General features: G+C 44.5%; 3 protein-coding genes and 1 non-coding gene across 9 annotated transcripts in view; 2 read left to right on the forward strand and 2 right to left on the reverse strand.

Annotated features, from left to right (window-relative positions):
• Positions 1 to 756: 756 nt before the first annotated feature.
• MAGT1 (magnesium transporter 1) lies at positions 757 to 10,850 on the reverse strand. The gene is made up of 10 exons (XM_032702267.1): positions 10,734 to 10,850; positions 9,369 to 9,538; positions 8,391 to 8,508; positions 7,279 to 7,419; positions 6,708 to 6,848; positions 6,292 to 6,381; positions 4,849 to 4,912; positions 3,674 to 3,748; positions 3,121 to 3,211; positions 757 to 2,239 (listed from the first exon to the last, which is right to left on the reverse strand). The coding sequence occupies exons 1-10, from the start codon at positions 10,830 to 10,832 to the stop codon at positions 2,224 to 2,226; spliced, it is 1,005 nt and encodes a 334-aa protein (XP_032558158.1). The 5' UTR covers positions 10,833 to 10,850; the 3' UTR covers positions 757 to 2,223.
• A 1,910-nt stretch (positions 10,851 to 12,760) lies between these two features.
• Positions 12,761 to 12,877, reverse strand: TRNAL-CAA. Its single transcript has 2 exons — positions 12,840 to 12,877; positions 12,761 to 12,806 (listed from the first exon to the last, which is right to left on the reverse strand). It is a non-coding gene; the product is annotated as a tRNA-Leu (tRNA).
• LOC116793989 (cytochrome c oxidase subunit 7B, mitochondrial) lies at positions 12,804 to 15,387 on the forward strand. The gene is made up of 3 exons (XM_032702271.1): positions 12,804 to 13,182; positions 14,506 to 14,630; positions 15,188 to 15,387. The coding sequence occupies exons 1-3, from the start codon at positions 13,146 to 13,148 to the stop codon at positions 15,260 to 15,262; spliced, it is 237 nt and encodes a 78-aa protein (XP_032558162.1). The 5' UTR covers positions 12,804 to 13,145; the 3' UTR covers positions 15,263 to 15,387.
• A 1,062-nt stretch (positions 15,388 to 16,449) lies between these two features.
• Positions 16,450 to 18,636, forward strand: part of ATP7A (ATPase copper transporting alpha) — a 28,702-nt gene continuing 26,515 nt past the window's right edge. The window contains exon 1 of one of the 6 annotated variants that reach the window (XM_032702257.1): positions 16,450 to 16,523. The gene's annotated coding sequence lies outside the window, so the exon portion shown is untranslated. Of the gene's footprint in view, positions 16,582 to 16,783; positions 16,812 to 18,636 lie in introns of those variants that run through there. The other 5 variants (XM_032702260.1, XM_032702258.1, XM_032702263.1 and 2 more) reach the window with 5 other exon arrangements.

Genomic DNA, 18,636 nt, shown 5'->3' on the forward strand with positions numbered 1-18,636 from the left:
CCATGCACTTCAGTTTCAGCCTAGAGAGCAGAAAAATTGTTGGAGAAAGGAAACATTACTTCATCTCATATGTCAGCACGGAAAAAGAGGAAAATCCCAAACTCTCAGTGTCTTGACCACCTTAAGTGGAAGGCCAACATGACTTCACCACCCACCTGTATGACGTGCAACTGTTTAACCTTAGTCAATGTATGACAAGATGGTTTTAGAGGGACAGAATAAATTATGCACCATGTCAGAAGAATTAGAAACAATTCTGAAAGTTTTAGAAAAACTATTATCTCCTTAGAAAGAGACTGTAAGCCACTTTCACCTGTACTGCTCATGACTGCAGTACCACCAACCTAAAGGTTTATTGGGAACATTTTACCAACAGGGCAGGAAAATAAGCCACAGGCACAGCAGTACCAAGTTGTTCCAGGCAAATTTACAGTGCAGAGATTCCACCTCCAGAAACACTGTTAGCTGACCTGTCTAGGACTCCAGGAAGCCAAGATTTTCACCACAGGACAGCTGCCAAAGACAAGTCACAACCATGCAATCTTTATGCTATTAGCTGGCTACATGAGCAGCTCCCTGGTGTCGAGATCCTGGGCTGTAATTTTCCACACAAACGCATCCATGCCAGTCACACACACCCCACTCAGCCCTCCTGGGGGTCTTTATACAATCTATTATCAACACATTGAAGCAATAGTGGAAGAAAAGAGGTTGGTTTGATTTGTTCTATGTTAAAGTTCAAAAGACACAGGAGCATGGATTAGACTAAAAAATTTTATTGAGACTTGTCCAAAATCCAGCCAGGCACACAATTTATCCATTCCACTAAGGCTTATCATTCTGTATGGCATAGAAAAATGCATCTGAACAAGTTGAAACATCAAACAACTAAATTAGTGAAGTTAAGGCACTTGAGATGTGTGTTAATTTAGTACGACCGCGTAAGAATAACATTCTACTTGGAATGATATTGTCCTTTCCGAGAGTCAATCTAAAGCATCCAAATTCTGTCACCCCTTAAGACAGGGGAGAGGAAGAAGCAGGAGACAAAAGTCTCATATTTTCTAGTAACCTCCAAGGCCACCACAGCCTACAGAAGGAAGTGTTACTGAATCAGGCTGCAAAGATTTCCCGTAGCACACGTGCAGTTTGGGCTGAGGCACAAGGTATTCTTAATTCAGGAATTCTTAAGGCAAAATATCTTTGTGAGGTGAGAGAACAAAAGGAGAGAGCAAAAAGCACATGCATTCCATTGTAAGGCTAACAAATCTGTCCTGGGGGAGCAACATTTATCCTGGGACACAGATTCCTCTCTCCCATGTCCTCCCCGAGGGTAAAAACTTCGGAGAAAATAAGTGGAAAATGTAAGAACTTACACAGAGACCAGAAATCTGGTATCTGTTGGTTTGCCAGAGCTCTGAGCAGCAACTTGAAAGCCAGTTAGCAACTTTTAATTCATGCCACACATAGCCAGTTACCTTTGTAGTTTTGGTTTGTATTTTTGAGTGTTGGTCAGCATAAGAACACTTTTTTCAGCTGAGACTCACTTTACAACTTAAATATTGCAGTTTCAGCATTTGGCAAAAAAAGTTTTTAATGAATAACTGAATTATTAACTCAGTTCTACCCATTGAAAATTCTCCCTTCATCTGTGAAACAACCTCTTGCATCATACAGTAGTTAAGAACTCTTCTCAAAAATGAGACACAGCTCTAGGATATGCACATTCCACACTGGAATCTGTAGTATGCTCCAAGGGTTGCACACAGACTGAAGGAAAAGATTTCCAAGTACCTGATGGTGTTTCCTCAACCATGGAAAGGCATGACAAGAGATGCTGCTGTCACCTGCTATGTACAAACAGGAAATAAAGTGATAAATATTTGAGGGGAAAAGCAACAGATTATCCCAGTGAATTTAAAGCCCTGTTTCTAGTTAGTCTATGGAAATGCAGTTTTAAGCATTAAATTTTGAATTTCACTAGAAGTAGAGTTGCTTAAGAAGATGTAAAGCTTATGAAAGAGAGATTGCATCTTAATACTCTGTGTCCTTCAGAGCAAATTGCTTGTTTTATTTAAGGCACTACACGTGGTCTTTGGTTCAGTGTTTCACTATCTCGTTCAGTGTAAGCAGAGGTAGCACGAAACACACATTTAGCTCTTCCTTCCATTACACCCAACTTCAGAGCCACCACCTTCCTGATGTTACAGACTCTGGAATCCTTTAACTCATTAGGAAACTGCAAGAACAAAATAACAAACACTGTTATTAATTTTGTAAGAAATAAAGGTGTGCAACATTCCACTTAGCTGTTGTGAATGAGAAGCTGGGCCTGATGCAACTACAACAAAAACAGCTGTGAAGTTGCTCAAAAGTGTGTTTTCTAGTAACTGAAATACAAAGACATCCACATCTTCCCTACAACAAAGTTAGTAGGAGTACAAAAAACCATTGCATAAACCAGAATAAAAGCTGACCAGTTACTAAACAGGCAATAAGTTCAGCCCTTTTCTGGTCTTGAGAAACATATTCATGAAATAACAAGTTTTATTGTTTAGATATTTTTAAATAAAAACTGATTTCTCATAGAAAGGAGATATCTGCCTATGAGATTAGCCTTCCTGACAAATTAAACTCCTAGCAGAAGGTGAAATGATTAGAAGCTGGTCCCTCGGCATGTATTTATTCCTTCAAAATGCATAAGATATCTATACTGATCATATACATATATAAAGCAGCCAATTAATAGTATTAGACTCTCTACAGAAGCAATCCAAAATGTAGGAAGCTTTAAAGCATCAGGAAACCTCCTTGTTCTCACAAACAAGGATTAATAATCAAGATGAGAGAAAAGTGGAGGTAAAAAGAGACTTGTTTTCAGTATAAACTGGCTGAGATACCATTATGAAAGTAGAAATATTTTATTATATGCAATGGCATGAAAAGGAGAGTTCCACAATCTTTCCTTCAGCCAGACTAAAAAAAAAAAAAACCACTATCCACTAAATTCTGTTATTTCTGGTGATTATATCAACCAGTATTGCTACTCTTTAAGAAAGAAGTGGAACAGTTTTAAGAGTGTCTCCTCCCACACGAGGTCCCAGAGCTCCGGTGCCGTACCTGTAGGGGTAGCCGTGGTACTTGGATCTGAAGACAGACAGCAACCAGCTGAAGAACAGCACCACCAAGCCAATCCCAGCAATGCACATGACTGCAAGAGAGGCACAGGGAGAGTGGTAACCTGACAGCTGACCCCACAAACACCACAGTGACTGGGGTTTTCAAAAGCCTCCCGGGATATTTACAGATTTGGCCACATGAGGCCTCTCTTAGAGTCATTGAGAAAAACTAAATTAGCAACCATTTGCTTTCAAATTCCTTCTGTAAATCAATTTTATACAACTGCTTTAAGAAAAAAGTCCCTTCTTCTCTCCCTTACTAAGTAAAGTGCTGCAAAGCATCTTTAGATCTTTCCATCTGCCAAGTGGGCTTGGAGTTTACCTTGCAATTTGCTAAGCAACTCCAAATACTGTCAAAAATCTAAAGGATTCTCTTTGGCTTAGGGGTGGAAAGTGTAGAAAACCCCACAGTGCAAAAGCATTTCTGTTAAACGGCATCTCAAACACCTTCACTGAATATGCCTTCCCTTAGAGAGAAAAGTATCAGCACTTACTCTTTCTTTTCCCCACATCCATGTCAGAAGTAGCAGCTTCATGGAGAAGGACCATTCCTAAAGTAACACCACCATCTACAAACACTGTTTAAGGATAAACCAACAAAGTTCAATAGACTCAAAAGAATACATTCCTAATCTCTCAAATTCAGCTCCCACACCATACCTGGAGCATTAAAACTCACTGGAAAAAAATCAAAGACTTCTCAGCCAAACCAGTAACTATGGGGGGAACAAAAGCAATGGAAAAGTATTCATGATGTCAACTTTTAAGAGAAGAAAAATGTAAAGGTTAAAATACAAACTGGAAGGTCTCGAGGAAAAAATTAAAACCGTGCATTTATTATCTCAGCTTGTAATGAAGCAGCACTCCTTTCCAGAGAGCTCGGTCCACTCCTACTCCACTGGAAAATCCCCAAAGGAATTCAGCCTCTGCATTTTACTCAGCTAACAGAACAAATTAAACACATACAGTATTTATTCTAATAGGCTATCTTTCAAGTGGCAAGATTTCTCTTCTAATTCTTCCATTAAAAAAAAAATTAAAAGCTTGTAAAATTAAGGAAGCACAGATAACACAAAAAATCTGACATTTGCAAAGAATGAATCCTAGCAAAGCAAAATAGTGAATCCAATGGAACAAAAGTCAAAATTCCCAAAGATTTCGTTGCATTTCACTGCAGATGTTCAGTCACAAGTCTCCTCTTAATGAAAGGAGAAATATTTATCATTGACTGCAACAGGACCATCAAGAAATATTTCCATTTCAAAAAAAAACACCTGATTTGTTCGCATTTTGTTAGTAAAGAAGGTAAGCAAAGAAATAAAAGAAGAAAGTTCAGTAACAGAGGAATGAACTCAACGCCAAAGCAAAAAATTAGTGAGACTGGAGACATGCTCAGAGGAACAGAATCTTCTGATTCCACAAAGATCCAGATTTTTAAGGCTCTATTCAGTTTGGTGATTAAGCAAAAAGTGGTGAGAAAGCTGCAAACATTTTTGTATTCAACTGAAAGATCACAGGCACAGGAAAAGCAGAGCTGTCAATGCAGAAAGGCACTACAAGCTCCTGCATCAGTAGTGGGTGCCAGTTACAGCCACGACAAAGTACCACAGGAAAGGCAGCAGCCTAAGTGACCAAAAAATCATCCACGTGCTTCTCCCAGGAAGGATACTGAACAGCAGGACAATGTGGGTTTCTGCCACAAACTGGGCTTGGCTGCTTCCATGGATATAATTCTGTAAGAGACAGAGTAAATGAATTTAGAAAAGACTGGGGTCGACTTTGACATATTAATAACATCTACAGAGCCTGGCATTGGGTTCTGCACATTTCTTTCAGGAGACTGAGTGTAAGTTGGAGCACAAGCAATTTCAACTGCTGAGCAGTTGAATTCGGGGGAGTTGGGACAGCATCAAAAATCCCCTTTCTATTAACACGGACAATCAGCCTCAAGTACCACTTGGATTATGTGCAAGTGCAGCTACTGCCTTCCTGGTGCAGACTCTCCATTCAGCTGGGCAAATCCCATGATTAGGCCCTGCTGCACCCACGGGGATCCAAACCTGAGCCGTTCCCCACCTCAGATGCTCAGGTTACACCCACTGGCACTGAGGAGCAGTTCCCATGTGAACCCGCCTTGCTCAGCTCCAGAACCAAGCAGCTGAAATCTTTTGCATGGCATATCAAGAAAAGAAACATCACCACCAATGCCCCTGGAGCTACATCCTTCAGTCTCAAGAAAGCTGAAAAATTATGTAAACAGAAGAAACAAAAGGAAGTGTTCTCAAGAAAACACTTGAAATGAGAACTTCCACTGAGTAATTTGGCTCAGTTTATTTACATTAATAGTTTACTAACCAACTGGGTTAACAAACAGATTGAAATTTGTGAAAGAATACTATTTTTGTATCCTTTATGGCAAGATCTACATTACTGTTTGTGATGTTGTACCTAAGCAGGAACAAAAAGGTTTGATAAGCAGTTCCACTTTCCATGGAAGAATAAAGAGTGCCTGACCCATCTAACCAGCCACAAAAGAATTTTTCACCCAATCAATTCCCTGAGTAAAAGCATCAGTAAAGCCAGTATGTGAAATGTAAGCACCTGAGGAGATGGACTGCTCTCAAAGCATTCTGACTACTTCTACAGTGCATCTCATTCTGTATTACAAACAGAACAGTGCATTTCAAATTACGTTAAAACTCATTTTTCCCAAGAAAGAAATTTCACAATCTGAGGTCATTAAAAATTAATTTACCTCAAGAATCTTGAAGAAAGATGCTTTTATATGGAGGTCATTCAATGAGTGTACAGTTAACATGACCAAGTTGAAGATAAAATTGCCAGGCTCAGCAATAGGACTGTTTATCATGTAAGACTCGACACAAACACCTTTATTTTGCTGTTAGCAATTTAGAACTATCACTTCACCATGGAAGGTGCAACAAACCTACAAGACATATGTTGATTTGCCTTGCTCACTGCAGCACAGGTGAGCCTCACTCACAAACAAAGAAGCCAAGCAGAGAATTTGCACTCTGATTTCTCTTAGTATCAGCCTTATTCTACAGAAATACAACAGAAATACAGAAAAGAAAACAAAGCCAAGACTCACCACTTGTCCTGTATGGGGGTTCTTATGAGCATAGGGGGGGCCTCTAATGTGGTTCCACATCTGGCCTGATGTCATTGCTAACACAAAACACTAAAAAGGAAAGGAGAAACGCTATTTCATAAGGAATTTTTTTCTAAATTTAACCCAGTATCTTTTCATTTCATGCCAAAACGTACCGGTTTGGAATACAACCTTAGGCTAGACATGGTCCTACCTTTTATTTGTACAAAAGGCATCTAATCAAACATACACTGAGCTGAAAGGACCAAGATCAAATAATCCATCTACGAAAAAGTAAAATTAACTGCACCTCATTTTCCTCTATCCCGTTTAAGTATCTTTAAATACAGAAGCTTTCGAAGACTCGAATGCTCCCAACTGACAACAAGAGACAGGCAGGAGCTGTGATGACTCACCAAAGCAGCAAAAGCCCAGCCAGTTTTGTTGTAGAGGAAATCCAGGTTGCTGCCCCGCAGGTACACGAGGCCCCCGATGACAGCCAGCAGCAGCCCCAGCATCAACGGCCCCGCGTAGTTCGGGGGCCTGATCACACGGATCTGAGCAGAGCACACCGGAATCATTTCCTCTCAGTAGGGTTATACACCATAGCTGCACTCCTGCCAACAAGCCTCACAACATATTGGAGTGGAAAAAGCATCATACACGCAAATTTTTTTATATAATAATTCTGACCTGGGAAGTAAGCAATGCTTCTTCCCCCACTACTGTAACTTCAGTGTTACACGCCTTTACTCTCTTAAAAGACTGTTTTTCTTCCACAGGAACAGAAGAGTGAGAAGGAAGGCGATGAGTTTTACCATCTCAAATACGGAATGACACAATGCGATGAAAGCGAAAGATGCAGTCGTGTCTGAACTAGGTTTGGTAGACAAGAGCTCTTTCGAGCAGCTCATCAGGCCCAGAACACAAGTGACCCATTCCCAGGTGGCAGTGCAGAGTAAGGGAGAGCTGTCCCCGGGCACTCACGTGGACGTCTGTCCTGTCGGCCACCCAGCGCGCCAGCTGCTCCGCCGCGAAGCCGCGCACCTGCAGCTCGTACGTGTCGCCCCGCTTGGGCTTCCCCTTGGCCGGGAAGTTGATGAAGGTGGGAGCAGAATTCATGTTGAGCTGCATTGAGGAAGTTCACAGGGAATACAGCACCATGAAAAGGTCTCAGTAACAAAATTCCATTCCACATCTATCTTGCTACGTTGGCACTCATTGAATCAGAAAAAGTCACTGCTCAGTTTAACTGACGATGACATTTTTTAAAAAAAGTAAAGACAGCACACAGCTTGCATTTCTGTATTTCATACACTTTTTTAACCTGTGTCTTCTCTAAATTCTACTTTTAATAAAGAAATCCGCAAAATAGGAATTCATGATTCTACAAATCTATAAAGGCCATACCTTGATGAATGCATTTTTAATTTAATACTAAGGAAAAAATTAACAGGAATAATAAAAAGACATCCCTCTTCAACTCTCCAGTCCAAAAGTTTCCACTTCCTAAAATATCATTGCCTAAACTGTAGCTTTTAAATAGACATTAGTATGTCTTAAAAAAAAAAAAAAATTAACATCTACAAGACTACAATGAACTATTAATGTGACCTACAATTCCAAGTGTACATGGAATGTTCTCACACCTTTAGAAAAAATGTGGTAACATAATGTTAACACAAGAGAAAAATGACTGGGTACTTGAAAAGAAATTAGTTAAACCATACCAAAAGCCTAATCTATTATTCTCTACTAATTTAAAAATTGCAACAGCTGTTTTTAACGACATCAGTGCTTTATATTCTGGCTCTTCAGGTACCACAAGAGAATTCCATTAAGAATTATAAGAGACAAACTCAGGGGAAAAAAGAACAATCAGAGAAACCAATCCATTCCTTGTGCCTATTCCAGATCTGTCAGTTCTGCTAATTTTCCTGGCAACTCCATGCTCCAGTCCTCTGCTCTCCTATTCTGAGTGGCAGCCCCTAACCTTTCACTCTTTAATTACTGTAACACTCGATTTTGTATACATCTTTACCTTCTTGCCCAAAACCCAAGTTAAAAACAATGTTAAAAGAGAAAGAGAAAGACATTACCATCTGAAACACATCTGAGCCTTCATCAAAATCTACCATAGCAAAAAAAATCTTGTTGGTAAATGCACTGGAATATCTCCAGGAGTTTGCCAGAATCTGGTATTCCTCATCAGCTTGCCTGGAAAACACAGCGAGAGAGATGCTGTATCATGGGTTTGTCCAGAACACAGGTTATAAAGCTGAGGTAGCTGTGCCTACCCACTCTATTAATAAGTGTATTCCTCCCCCCCCCCATATTTCTACTATTAAAAAGGAAGTTTTAATTTCAGGATTTAAGAAAAAGTTTTAGATCAAACACTCATCTACAGTCAGGTGAAGCATTTGGCACTGCTGCTTTTTCAAATGCAAGGGCAAGATCTGTGGAGTCCGTGAACACAGGCAGAGGGAATTTCTAATTGAAATGTGAAATGAAACCCAGCTGTTCCTGATTTGTTTGTCCACAGAGCACCAAAACACGGCCAGGTGTGCCCTCCTTTCCATGTCAGAGGATGGCAAACCAGTAATTTCAACTGACAAGGTATAAAAATCACCCTCACAGACCTCTGCCACCTCCAGATTAATACAGGAAAGCCATAATATGGTTAAAGATCCAGGAAATTATAACTGTAAATAAATAAGTGCCAAACAACTTTTAGGCTGTATGGCCAGCAGTAATTCTACAAACATTTCTTCAGCAGCTCGTGCCAGGAAAGTTGAGCTTTCACCCTGTCTTTCTCCAGCAGTTATCAGTGTAAATACTGTTTCTGCAATGCAGGGATTATATTTTGGGAGGGAGGTAAAACTAAGGATTATGTTGTTTTCTTACATACACACTACACATATATTCCCACACATTAAATTTCAAAGACAATCCTATTATAACTAGCCATTTATGTTCCTCCTACACATGTGAAAGTTCAACCCTATTGTTAAATTTCATTTCCTATAAAGCATCTGATGACTTTCAAGTTCTAATTTACGACTAAATGGAGCCCATACTTGCACACAACACACTGTCTGTGAGGCTGAAGAGCAGTGAACATCACAATCACCGAGTAATTTCTGGGTGGTGCCTTCACAAGGCGTCGAAATTTGTCTCCATTCATTCGGATAACGGATCTTTTACTGGCCCACTCCATCAGCTGGTTCACTTTTTCTGATAACACCATCTGAAAATAAAGTCAGAGGAACATCATTGTTTCTTTTTTCCAGTCTCATAGCACAATCTTGAAGGGTTTTAGATTTGATATAACAAATATGTGCACTGTATTTCCTAACAACACAGGCCAGACGATGTGATACTTCACTGAGACTCTGGAAAGCATTCACAGATGCTTTTGGCATTCATGTCAGTATTCGTGATCTCAGCTTGGTAACGCACACAGAGTTAAGCACTTAGTGTGACACGTGCTGGTGAAGTCCCTCAGCTCACTAGTCCTCCCTTCTGCTGCTAATTGCAAGATTTCTTTCAGCTGTACAAACTGCCCCAATCCCTCCGCTGCATTTATTCAAAACCAAGCATCAAATTGTTTCAGATTGCAAAACTTGTCGCAGTGGAATCAACACCAGAGATAGAAGCTCTACAGTAGTAAGCTCAACATCTCATTTTCAGCCTTGCTGGAAAAAAAATTTGATTCAGAACATATTTGAGGAACTCAGGAGTGCTCAACACTAAAACATTCCTTAAAAAGGAGCCAACCAATTCTATAACATTATACAAAGATGTATTAGACTGACAGACTCCCAAATGTTACATTTACCATAAAGCACTCCTCTACTCTTTATTAAAACCCCTCTTGAGATAAATACTTCAGTGAAAAAAATCACAGAATATCCTCAGTTGGAGAGACCCAGTAGGACCATCAAAGGGCAACTCCTGGCCCCGTACAGGGCAACCCCAAGAATCCCACCATGATAATAATAATAAAAATAATAAACTACCCTTCTTTGACTTACAACTTATACAAAACTAAATAGATATAGATATATATAAATAAAACTGACACAAGTATAAACACTTATACAGAGGGATCTTTCCAAACCCTAGGAGTCAAAAGTGTGGAAATAAGTTGCACCTTCGTGATTACAACCAAAGACCACCCAGCCTCTCCGCCCCAAATCCCGTGCAGGAGGAAGACAACACTCGAACAGTGCTCCTAACGAGAACCGAAGAACCTGGAATTAAAGACACTCGGTCGCAGCCGCGCCCGCGGGTTCCCGTCAGCGCCGGCCGCGCCTGAGGGCGGGGAGCCGCTGTGAGGCCAGGCCGGGCTGGGCCGCCCCGCCGGGCCCTGCCCCGAGCCCCCCTGGCCCAGCGGGAACCCGCCCCAGCAGCTGCCCACGGGGCTCCCAGCGAGGTCTCACCTCCTTCCGTCTCTGGCCCGCGGCCCCGGGCCCGCGGCAGCCCAAGAGCAGCAGCGCCGCCATAGCCAGCACCGGCACCGGCACCGGCAGCGCCGCCATGGCCGCCCCGCTCCGCCCCGCCCCGCCGGCAGCACCGCCCCGCCCGCGCCGCGCCCACTGGCCGAGCCGCCGGCACGCGCCCGGCCCCGGCCTCCCATTGGCTGAGCCTGCGGGAGCGCGGCGAGCTGGAGCCGCGCCATTGGCGGAGCCCCGAGGGGAGGGCGCGCGCGCCCTGAGGGAGGGGAGCGATGGCGGCACCGCCCCTGAGCCCGCCCTGCCCAGCGCCCCTCAGCCGGCGCAGCGCGGGCGGGGCCGCAGGGCAGCGTTGCACACCGTCCGGTCCAACACCCCGCCAGCGTGTTCCGAACAGGTGACACGGTGTTGTCCACAAAAATCGGATTCGTTACCCAGTCTGCAACAAGCCAGTAATGACACACTCGGGACAGACACTGGTTATTTGTTTCAGAGTTGTGCAAGCCTGGGTACCAGCTGGTATCAAGCACCCCAGCTATCAAAACTTTTTACTATTTATACATTTTAGCAAAGAAATGAATCAGTGTTCAGAGGCTACAAGTTACATAGTCTCTTATTAATTAATATTAGTTAATTATTCTCTCAATTCTCATGCTAATTAGTCCACATGCTCAGTTTTTCTCTTCTTTTGGGTTGGTGGGTTTCTTAGCTCGGTGGTCTGTGAGTCTATGGCCTTGATCTGCCCCTGCCGCAATCACCCAGTCAGAGCTGATGCAGCACAGTTGCTGAGTTGGGTTTATTAGTTTCTTCCTTTTCTTGGGAATTCTGCCAGATGTCCTTGTGGCCTTGTGTAAATCCTGTATTCTTTGTTTCCACTATCCGTGGTACGTCCTTCTTCCGAAGCTTTGCTAACTTCCCCACAGGTCTGAGGTCATTGAAGCATGTCCAGCCCTAGACTTTAACCATGCAATTCTATCAACAAGTAATTTTCTAACACCTGGACATCACTTACAGGTTGTTGGCTACTCCCTGTTTCATGGATTAAATCTCCCTTCTTGTTGATTAGGCTTGAAAGTATCCAAGGATCAAACATCAAAGAACATCCTTGCTTAAGAAATTTTACATATTCCACATTTTGCAACATCAGGAACTGTCCAGGTGGGTTTTGAATGTGTCCAGGAGGGGAGACATGGGCAGCCTGTTCCAGTGCTCTGCCACTGTCAGTGTAAAGTTCTTCCTCACGTTGAGGTGGAACTTCTTGTGTTTTAGTTTATGGCCATTGCTCCTCGTCCTGTTGCTGGGCACCGCCAAAAGGAGTCCAGTACCATCCTCTTGGCACCCATCTTGGAGATATTTACATGGATTAATGAAATCCCCTCTTAGTCTTCTCTTCTCTGGACTAACCAGGCCCAGCTCCTGCAGTCTCTCCTCATCAGGGAGGTGCTCCAGTCCCTCATCATCTTTGTGGCCTCTGCTGGACCACTGCCAGCAGCTCCTGTACTGAGGAGCTCCCTCACGAGGAGGGCACAGCCCAGCTTGCCTCAGCAGCCCCCGTCGCTCTTTAAACACACAAACTGCTGCTCAGGCTGCCCGGGGCCCCAACACTGGGGTGAGGGGCTGGATTGCACATCAGTAACTCCAAAAAAACCCCCAAGACCAGAAAAGAAATGTTGAATAAAACTCCATGGAGCTTAATTAGTAGCTCCCCAAAAGAGATGCACTTGCTTAATCTTATATATGCACGTATTTGCTGGGTTCTGTGTGACAAATATTGTTAAAATTGTAACCACTCTGGGGTATTCCTCAGCTGGTGTGTGGTGGGTTATGACTCTGAAACAAAATCGCCAGAGACATGGGGATTTACTCGTGCTTTGGCTTTTATTCGTCTATTCGAGCACATTCTGAAAATTATTTCTGATTTCTATTCGCACTAAAATCCTCGGCTTCAGCAGCTCGGCACCTTCATGCGTTTAAATTCACACCTTAAAAACAGGAATTCACAGCTTAAAAAGTGGTGTCAGAAGTGGGATTCGAACCCACGCCTCCATACGGAGACCAGAACACCCAAACCCGCGGCGGGAAGGCGCGGAACGCCTTGAGTCTGGCGCCTTAGACCACTCGGCCATCCTGACACTGCGATAACTTCGCCGACCGGGACTCCCTTAGCACACTTCTCACGGCCGCGCCCGCTTCTGTATCCTCCGGCCTCTTACGGAGAGCCCGTCCGTGCCGGGGAGGTGCCGGAGAGCCGCCAGGTAACCGCGCTCTTTGTCGCGGCCGCGGAGCTTCGGCCGCCGCGAGGAGGAGCTCGGCGTTACCCACAGGCCCCCGCCCGCCGCCACTTCCGCCGCGACCATTTTGTTCTTCAGCGCCGTGAAGGGTACGCGCTCCGCTCGCACCATGTTCCCCGTGGCCAGGGCCGCGCTGAACCTCGCCGGTAAGGACGGGGGCGGCTCTGGGGGTGCGGGGGGTCCCGCAGGGGGTCTGCTCCGGGTCTGTGCCCTTCCCCGTCAGGGCTGTCCTTCACAGCCCCCGGCTCGCTGCGCTCCCGGGAGCACAGTGAGTGAGGGCACCTCAGGGGCTCTGGCGTCCTTCGCCTCCTGCTTTTTTTTTTTTTTCTTTCTGACTCTAGTTGGATTCCCTTCCTCGGCGGTTTTTTTTTCTTGTAACTGGAGGCACATCTGGATCTTTTAACCTGAGGTGACAAAGCATAGTCAATACCCATCCCTTAAACTCAAGGTTAAAGTTACCTCTTCAGTGATGCAGATTCCCCAGTGCTTAATCTGGTCCTCTAAAATCTGGTCCTGGTTCATGATGTGCTTAGCCCTAGGTGTTTGCACTTAAAGTAAACGTGTCTCGGTAGATATTCAGGCTTTTTTATGTTTTAAAAAACCCTAGTGCAGCCTCACAGAGCACGCGAGGGCTGCAATAACATGATGTGTATCGCCATCATCTTCTCTGTTCGTGGCTGGGTAAATGCAGACCACTGACTTGGAACTAAAAGATTATAGTTTGTAAAGTCTATCTTTATGCACGTCACTATCTCATCAAAGACTTTGTACACAACTATAAACAATATCTCTGTTTTGTGGCTGGTTTGATTCCTCACTGTTGTCTTCTCCTTAATAAATGTAGCCTTTATAGTGTACATTTATGATGTACATCATCTGGAGATACCTTTTTGTATTTTATTCTCTGTTATTTACTTCATACCCACAGTTATTTCCACTTCCTTCTTCACCTCCCTCCCCTCCTTTAAAAAATGCTGCTATATTCAACCCCATAATTTGATGGTGAATTTCATCCTGAAAATGCTTATATTAGTTCCCATACTGACAGGATAGATGTTTATATATGGAAATCTGAAAATGTTATGTGCTAAGCAAAATGTTTTATGAGAGAAACAGTAATTTTTAAAAAGGTACTTTCACACTGAAGGCCCAAACAAAACATATCGATGAAAAAGGTAACTCAGAGGATTGGGGGTTTTTTACTGGAATTAGACTTAAGGAATAACTTTCTAGTGAGAAATTGAGAGGGCTAAAAAAAACCAAAAAAACCACAAACAAGTAAAGGATTTGTGCATATGCTTTGTTTTGGAGTCATTCCAGAGTTCTAAGTCCAAAAGATTAATTTTTTTTCAGCTTTTTTTAGTCTTTTAATGCTAATGCTTTCCTCTCTGTTGGTGGAAAATGAGGACTGTGAATGGTTTGAGTGTGTGTTTTAGTTGATTTCTGTGCTTCTCGTTATCATTCCTTAGCTCGTGGCATCCAGCACACTGCAGTCAGACAAGCTCATCGCAAGCATGAGCCGAACTTCCATGATAGATACGGAAACTTGGTCCTCCTTGGTGGAGCTGCCGTTTTCGTCAGTGTCTGGGGATATGTAAGTTGTTTTTTTCGGTAGCCAGTTGTGACTCCAGCTGTAAACTTCAAAGGTATCAAGTTTCATGAAGGCTTACTTGTTTGAAATAAGTTAAGTGGTCAGAATTTAGGAGCTTCTGCTGTAAATGGATAGGGAAGTGATAGAGGTGAAAGTTGTGTTAGTTCATGTCTTGATTTTGAGTTGTTACACGAATTTCTCTGTCAGCCTGTTGCCTGATTTGAAAATGTATGAGAAACACAAGTGATCTCTGTTTTGTTTCGGATATCTAACCTATACAGCTACGAGTTTTAGTAGAAAAATTTCTAGATTAAAATATCAGTATGGTGATGGGATTTTAAATTCCAGATTCTTTGTGCTAAAACTGGGTATTTTGAAAGAGAAAGCTGAAATATTTAAATACTGTTCAATATAAATATATTCCACTTGCTTTATTAGAAAATTAATGAGGTGTTGTGTTCTAATACAAGAAATCTAAACTGAAAACAATAGAAATAGCCCTCTTTTGGAAGGTTTCCTTAATTTCAGAGTTAGTAATCTTGGGTTTTATGCTCTTACAGGTGCTAACACAGCTTGGAATGGAGTGGGGCTTGTCACCTGTTGGCAGAATCACTCCAAGAGAATGGAGGGAGTAACAGCCTCTGCTTCTAATGAACTGCTCTGAACTTTCACTGAGAAAATGGTCCTGTAATGGCATTTGTTCCCTGATTACCACTTGTGCAGTGGCATTCCTGGTCTAATAAACATACCTAGAAACCTGTCTGGCTCTTCCAGGTTTCCTCTGTGCTCGGAGTCTGATGAAGTATAAGTAAGTGTAAAAATTTAAAGTACTTTTGGGTAATCCCAGTTGTTCCTGTAAAGTTTGCCAGTGGATTAAGGACAAATCCAGAATTTTGCTGAGTTGGCCACTTGGGCAGATGTGTGTGTAAATCAGCCTCAGTGCATTCTCACTGCAGAGTGCACATCCCTTTACCTCTGACTTGTAATGACAAAGCTGAGATCCCTTTTTTTTCAACAGAAGGACTCTTATGTCTTGAATCACTCTGCCAGTAATTGCATCTGTGGCCTCTGAGTTGTGAAGAAACTAAATTCAATTTTGAGTCAGGCTCCATGGAAAGAGGCAGTTTTGAGAAATGTGACTTTCCTAGTGAACTCTTATGGAATCACAGACTGGTTTGGGGTGGAAGGGACCTGGAAGCCTGTCTTGTTCCAACCCTCTGCCTCTGCACTTAACTTCTGTGTAGGGTCAAAGTTATTAGAGAAGTGAGGTGGAAAAACAACAGTTACTGGTTCACGCTGGTACTTGATTATCAGAGAATCTCAGGATGGTTTGGGTTGGAAGGGACGTGAGAGCCCATCCAGTCCCACCCCCTGCCATGGGCAGGGACACCTCCCACTAGCCCAGGTTGCTCCAAGCCCAGTCCAACCTGGCCGTGGGCACTCAAGATTTGTTAGGAAATAGATCTGAGGTGTATGCAGACTCTGTAAACCTCCGACTCTGCGAATCCCTGCAAAGCCCCAGCGTGCTGGTTTTCATACCGCAGAGGTGTGTGAGAGGGCAGCGTTCGCTCCTCGCAGACTGTAACGGGGGTTCCTCGCCGAGCGCTGCTGCCCCTGCCGAGCCCTCCCTGCCGGGCCCCGTGCGGGGCTGTGAGCGGCTGCTCCCGAGGCCGAGGCTCAGTGCGGGAGCCGCCCCCAGCACCGGCCCGCGTTTGTTCCGCGGCGCCTGTCGCGACAGGGCCACAGCGCTCGCGATCGCGGCTGCGCCGGCGCCGCCCCGCCCTCCGCCGTCACGTGACCGGCGTGTCACGTGCGCGGGGCGGGGGAAGGGCCCGGCGGGGCCCGGGCCGGGAGCGGCGATCGGGACCGGGAATAGCCCGGGGAGGCGATATTCTGGTGAGTGCCGACCGGGGGGCGATATCCTGGCGAGTGCCGACCGGGGGGCGATATCCTGGCGAGTGCCGACCGGGGGGGCGATATCCTGGCGAGTGCCGACCGGGGGGCGATATCCTGGCGAGTGCCGACCGGGGGGGCGATATCCTGGCGAGTGCCGACCGGGGGGCGATATCCTGGCGAGTGCCGACCGGGGGGCGATATCCTGGCGAGTGCCGACCGGGGGGCGATATCCTGGCGAGTGCCGACCGGAGAATAGCCCGGGGAATATCCTGGGGAGGCGATATCCTGGTGAGTGCGGACTGGGGGGGCGATATCCCGGGAGTGCGGACCGGGGAATATCCTGGGAAGTAGGGACCGGGGGTGGATATCCCGCTGCCCCGGGGAGTACGGACCGGGGCGGGGGAATATCCCGCTGTCCCGGGGAGGTTTTCCCGGCGCTCCCGCGGGCGGGACGCGGTGCCGGGACACGGGGGGGAGATGGTCCCGAGGAGGGTCCGAGCCCCAGAAGCCCTTGGCTCGGGCGGCGTCTGTGCAGCCCCGCGGAGGGGCCGTGGGCTGTGTGAGGGTCTCCGGTGCCCCCATCCCGGGGCGGTGCCCTGCTCAGCCCTGCTCAGCCCGGTGTGCCCGGCGGGGAGCGGGCGGGCTCTGCTTCTCAGGGAGCGCCCACATTTCCTTCTCCTTGGGACGCAGGAATGTCTGGTGCACTCTCACGGGTGCTTTCGAAAAGGCCCCGTTCAGCTCTCGTCGGTCGGCAGAGAAAGACTCGTCGGGAATGTGAAGGCACACGGAGCCTCTGCTCCCAGGGCCTTTTTTCCGGTTCTGAGCTGCTCAACTTGTCCCTCTGAAACATCTGACTTAGCGTTTTGCCTTATGTCACCTTATGCCACCTTATGATGGCAGCTCTCTGCACAAGTTCCTCTTTTCCAGTGTTTTCATTTAAAGCATAGTATAAATGTTCTGGAAAAGAGCAGAAAGTTGTCCGTGATGCTTTGGGGTAAAATCTTGTGAAAATGAGCAAGAGCAAAACAGCCGTAACTGTTGCCTCTCTGTGTGCATGTTCTGGAAATTGCACATAATTAGTGTAAAGTTGCTTAAAATCTTTCATGCAGTCAGCAAAGATTGTATTTCTGTACTTAAAATACTTGTCAAATTGTGTTTCTGGAAGTAAATAGGCTAAGATTTGGTAATGTGGGAGGTAGCTGTGTGTATTACAATGCACTGTGTGAGCACAAACACAATTTGATTAGAAATTAACTATTATAGTGTATTTCCTTATAGAGAAAAGTCATGAAGCTGTTTTACGTTCAAAGTGGCAAATCAGGGAAGTGAAAGTTAGCATTGCATGTCATTTACTCTTTTATTTTTATTTTCACTTGTATAATGCATTTCACATTGTTCTGCCAAGTAGTTTGAGGCCAAGCTGAAGAGTGAGAAGTCCTAGTTGGCCTTAGTATGCTCACATAACAAGAGCTTGTACATTATATTCTACTCCTAATACTTGCTGTGTTTCTTCCAAGGGAACATTCATGTTCTCCAAAAATCTGACTTGAAGAGGTAGTGGAAGCTTACAAAAAAAATAAAAGGATTTGCAAAGGATTTGTCTCAAGTGCTATAAAATTGCTGTTAGAAATGAAACAGAATGTTTTCAATATGTACTTTTTTCCCCCACGCAGTTTGAATAGAAATAAATTCCCTAAGAGCAATTTCCATTGTCTGCTGACCAAGCAAGGCTTGTTAGAGTCTTGAGCAACATGAAACACAGCCTGTTTAGAGAGTCATGTAGCTCTGACATTTATTACAGATGCACAGTTTCTCTCTCAGTGATTAAGCCTCATATATCCATGAGAGTATCCAGAATATCTCCTATCTAGTCATGCTTTCAGATGGCTCTGTTTGCCCATGAATCCTATAAAATCTCGTTCTGTGTTGGATGCCATCTTCTGGAGCACTTTTTAAGTCCAAGTGTGAGATGATGCAGCTTTTTCCTTTCTTGCTACCCTTTGCTGTTTTCCACAGGTCCCTGCAGACCTTTAGGAACAGGCACCTTTTTTCCATTTAATGTGATTAGTAATATAGCTTTCTGCTGCCATTAATATAGTAAGCTAAGTAGCAC

Source organism: Chiroxiphia lanceolata, chromosome 14 (assembly GCF_009829145.1).
Source record: "Chiroxiphia lanceolata isolate bChiLan1 chromosome 14, bChiLan1.pri, whole genome shotgun sequence".
NCBI classification, from domain to species: Eukaryota; Metazoa; Chordata; class Aves; order Passeriformes; family Pipridae; genus Chiroxiphia; species Chiroxiphia lanceolata.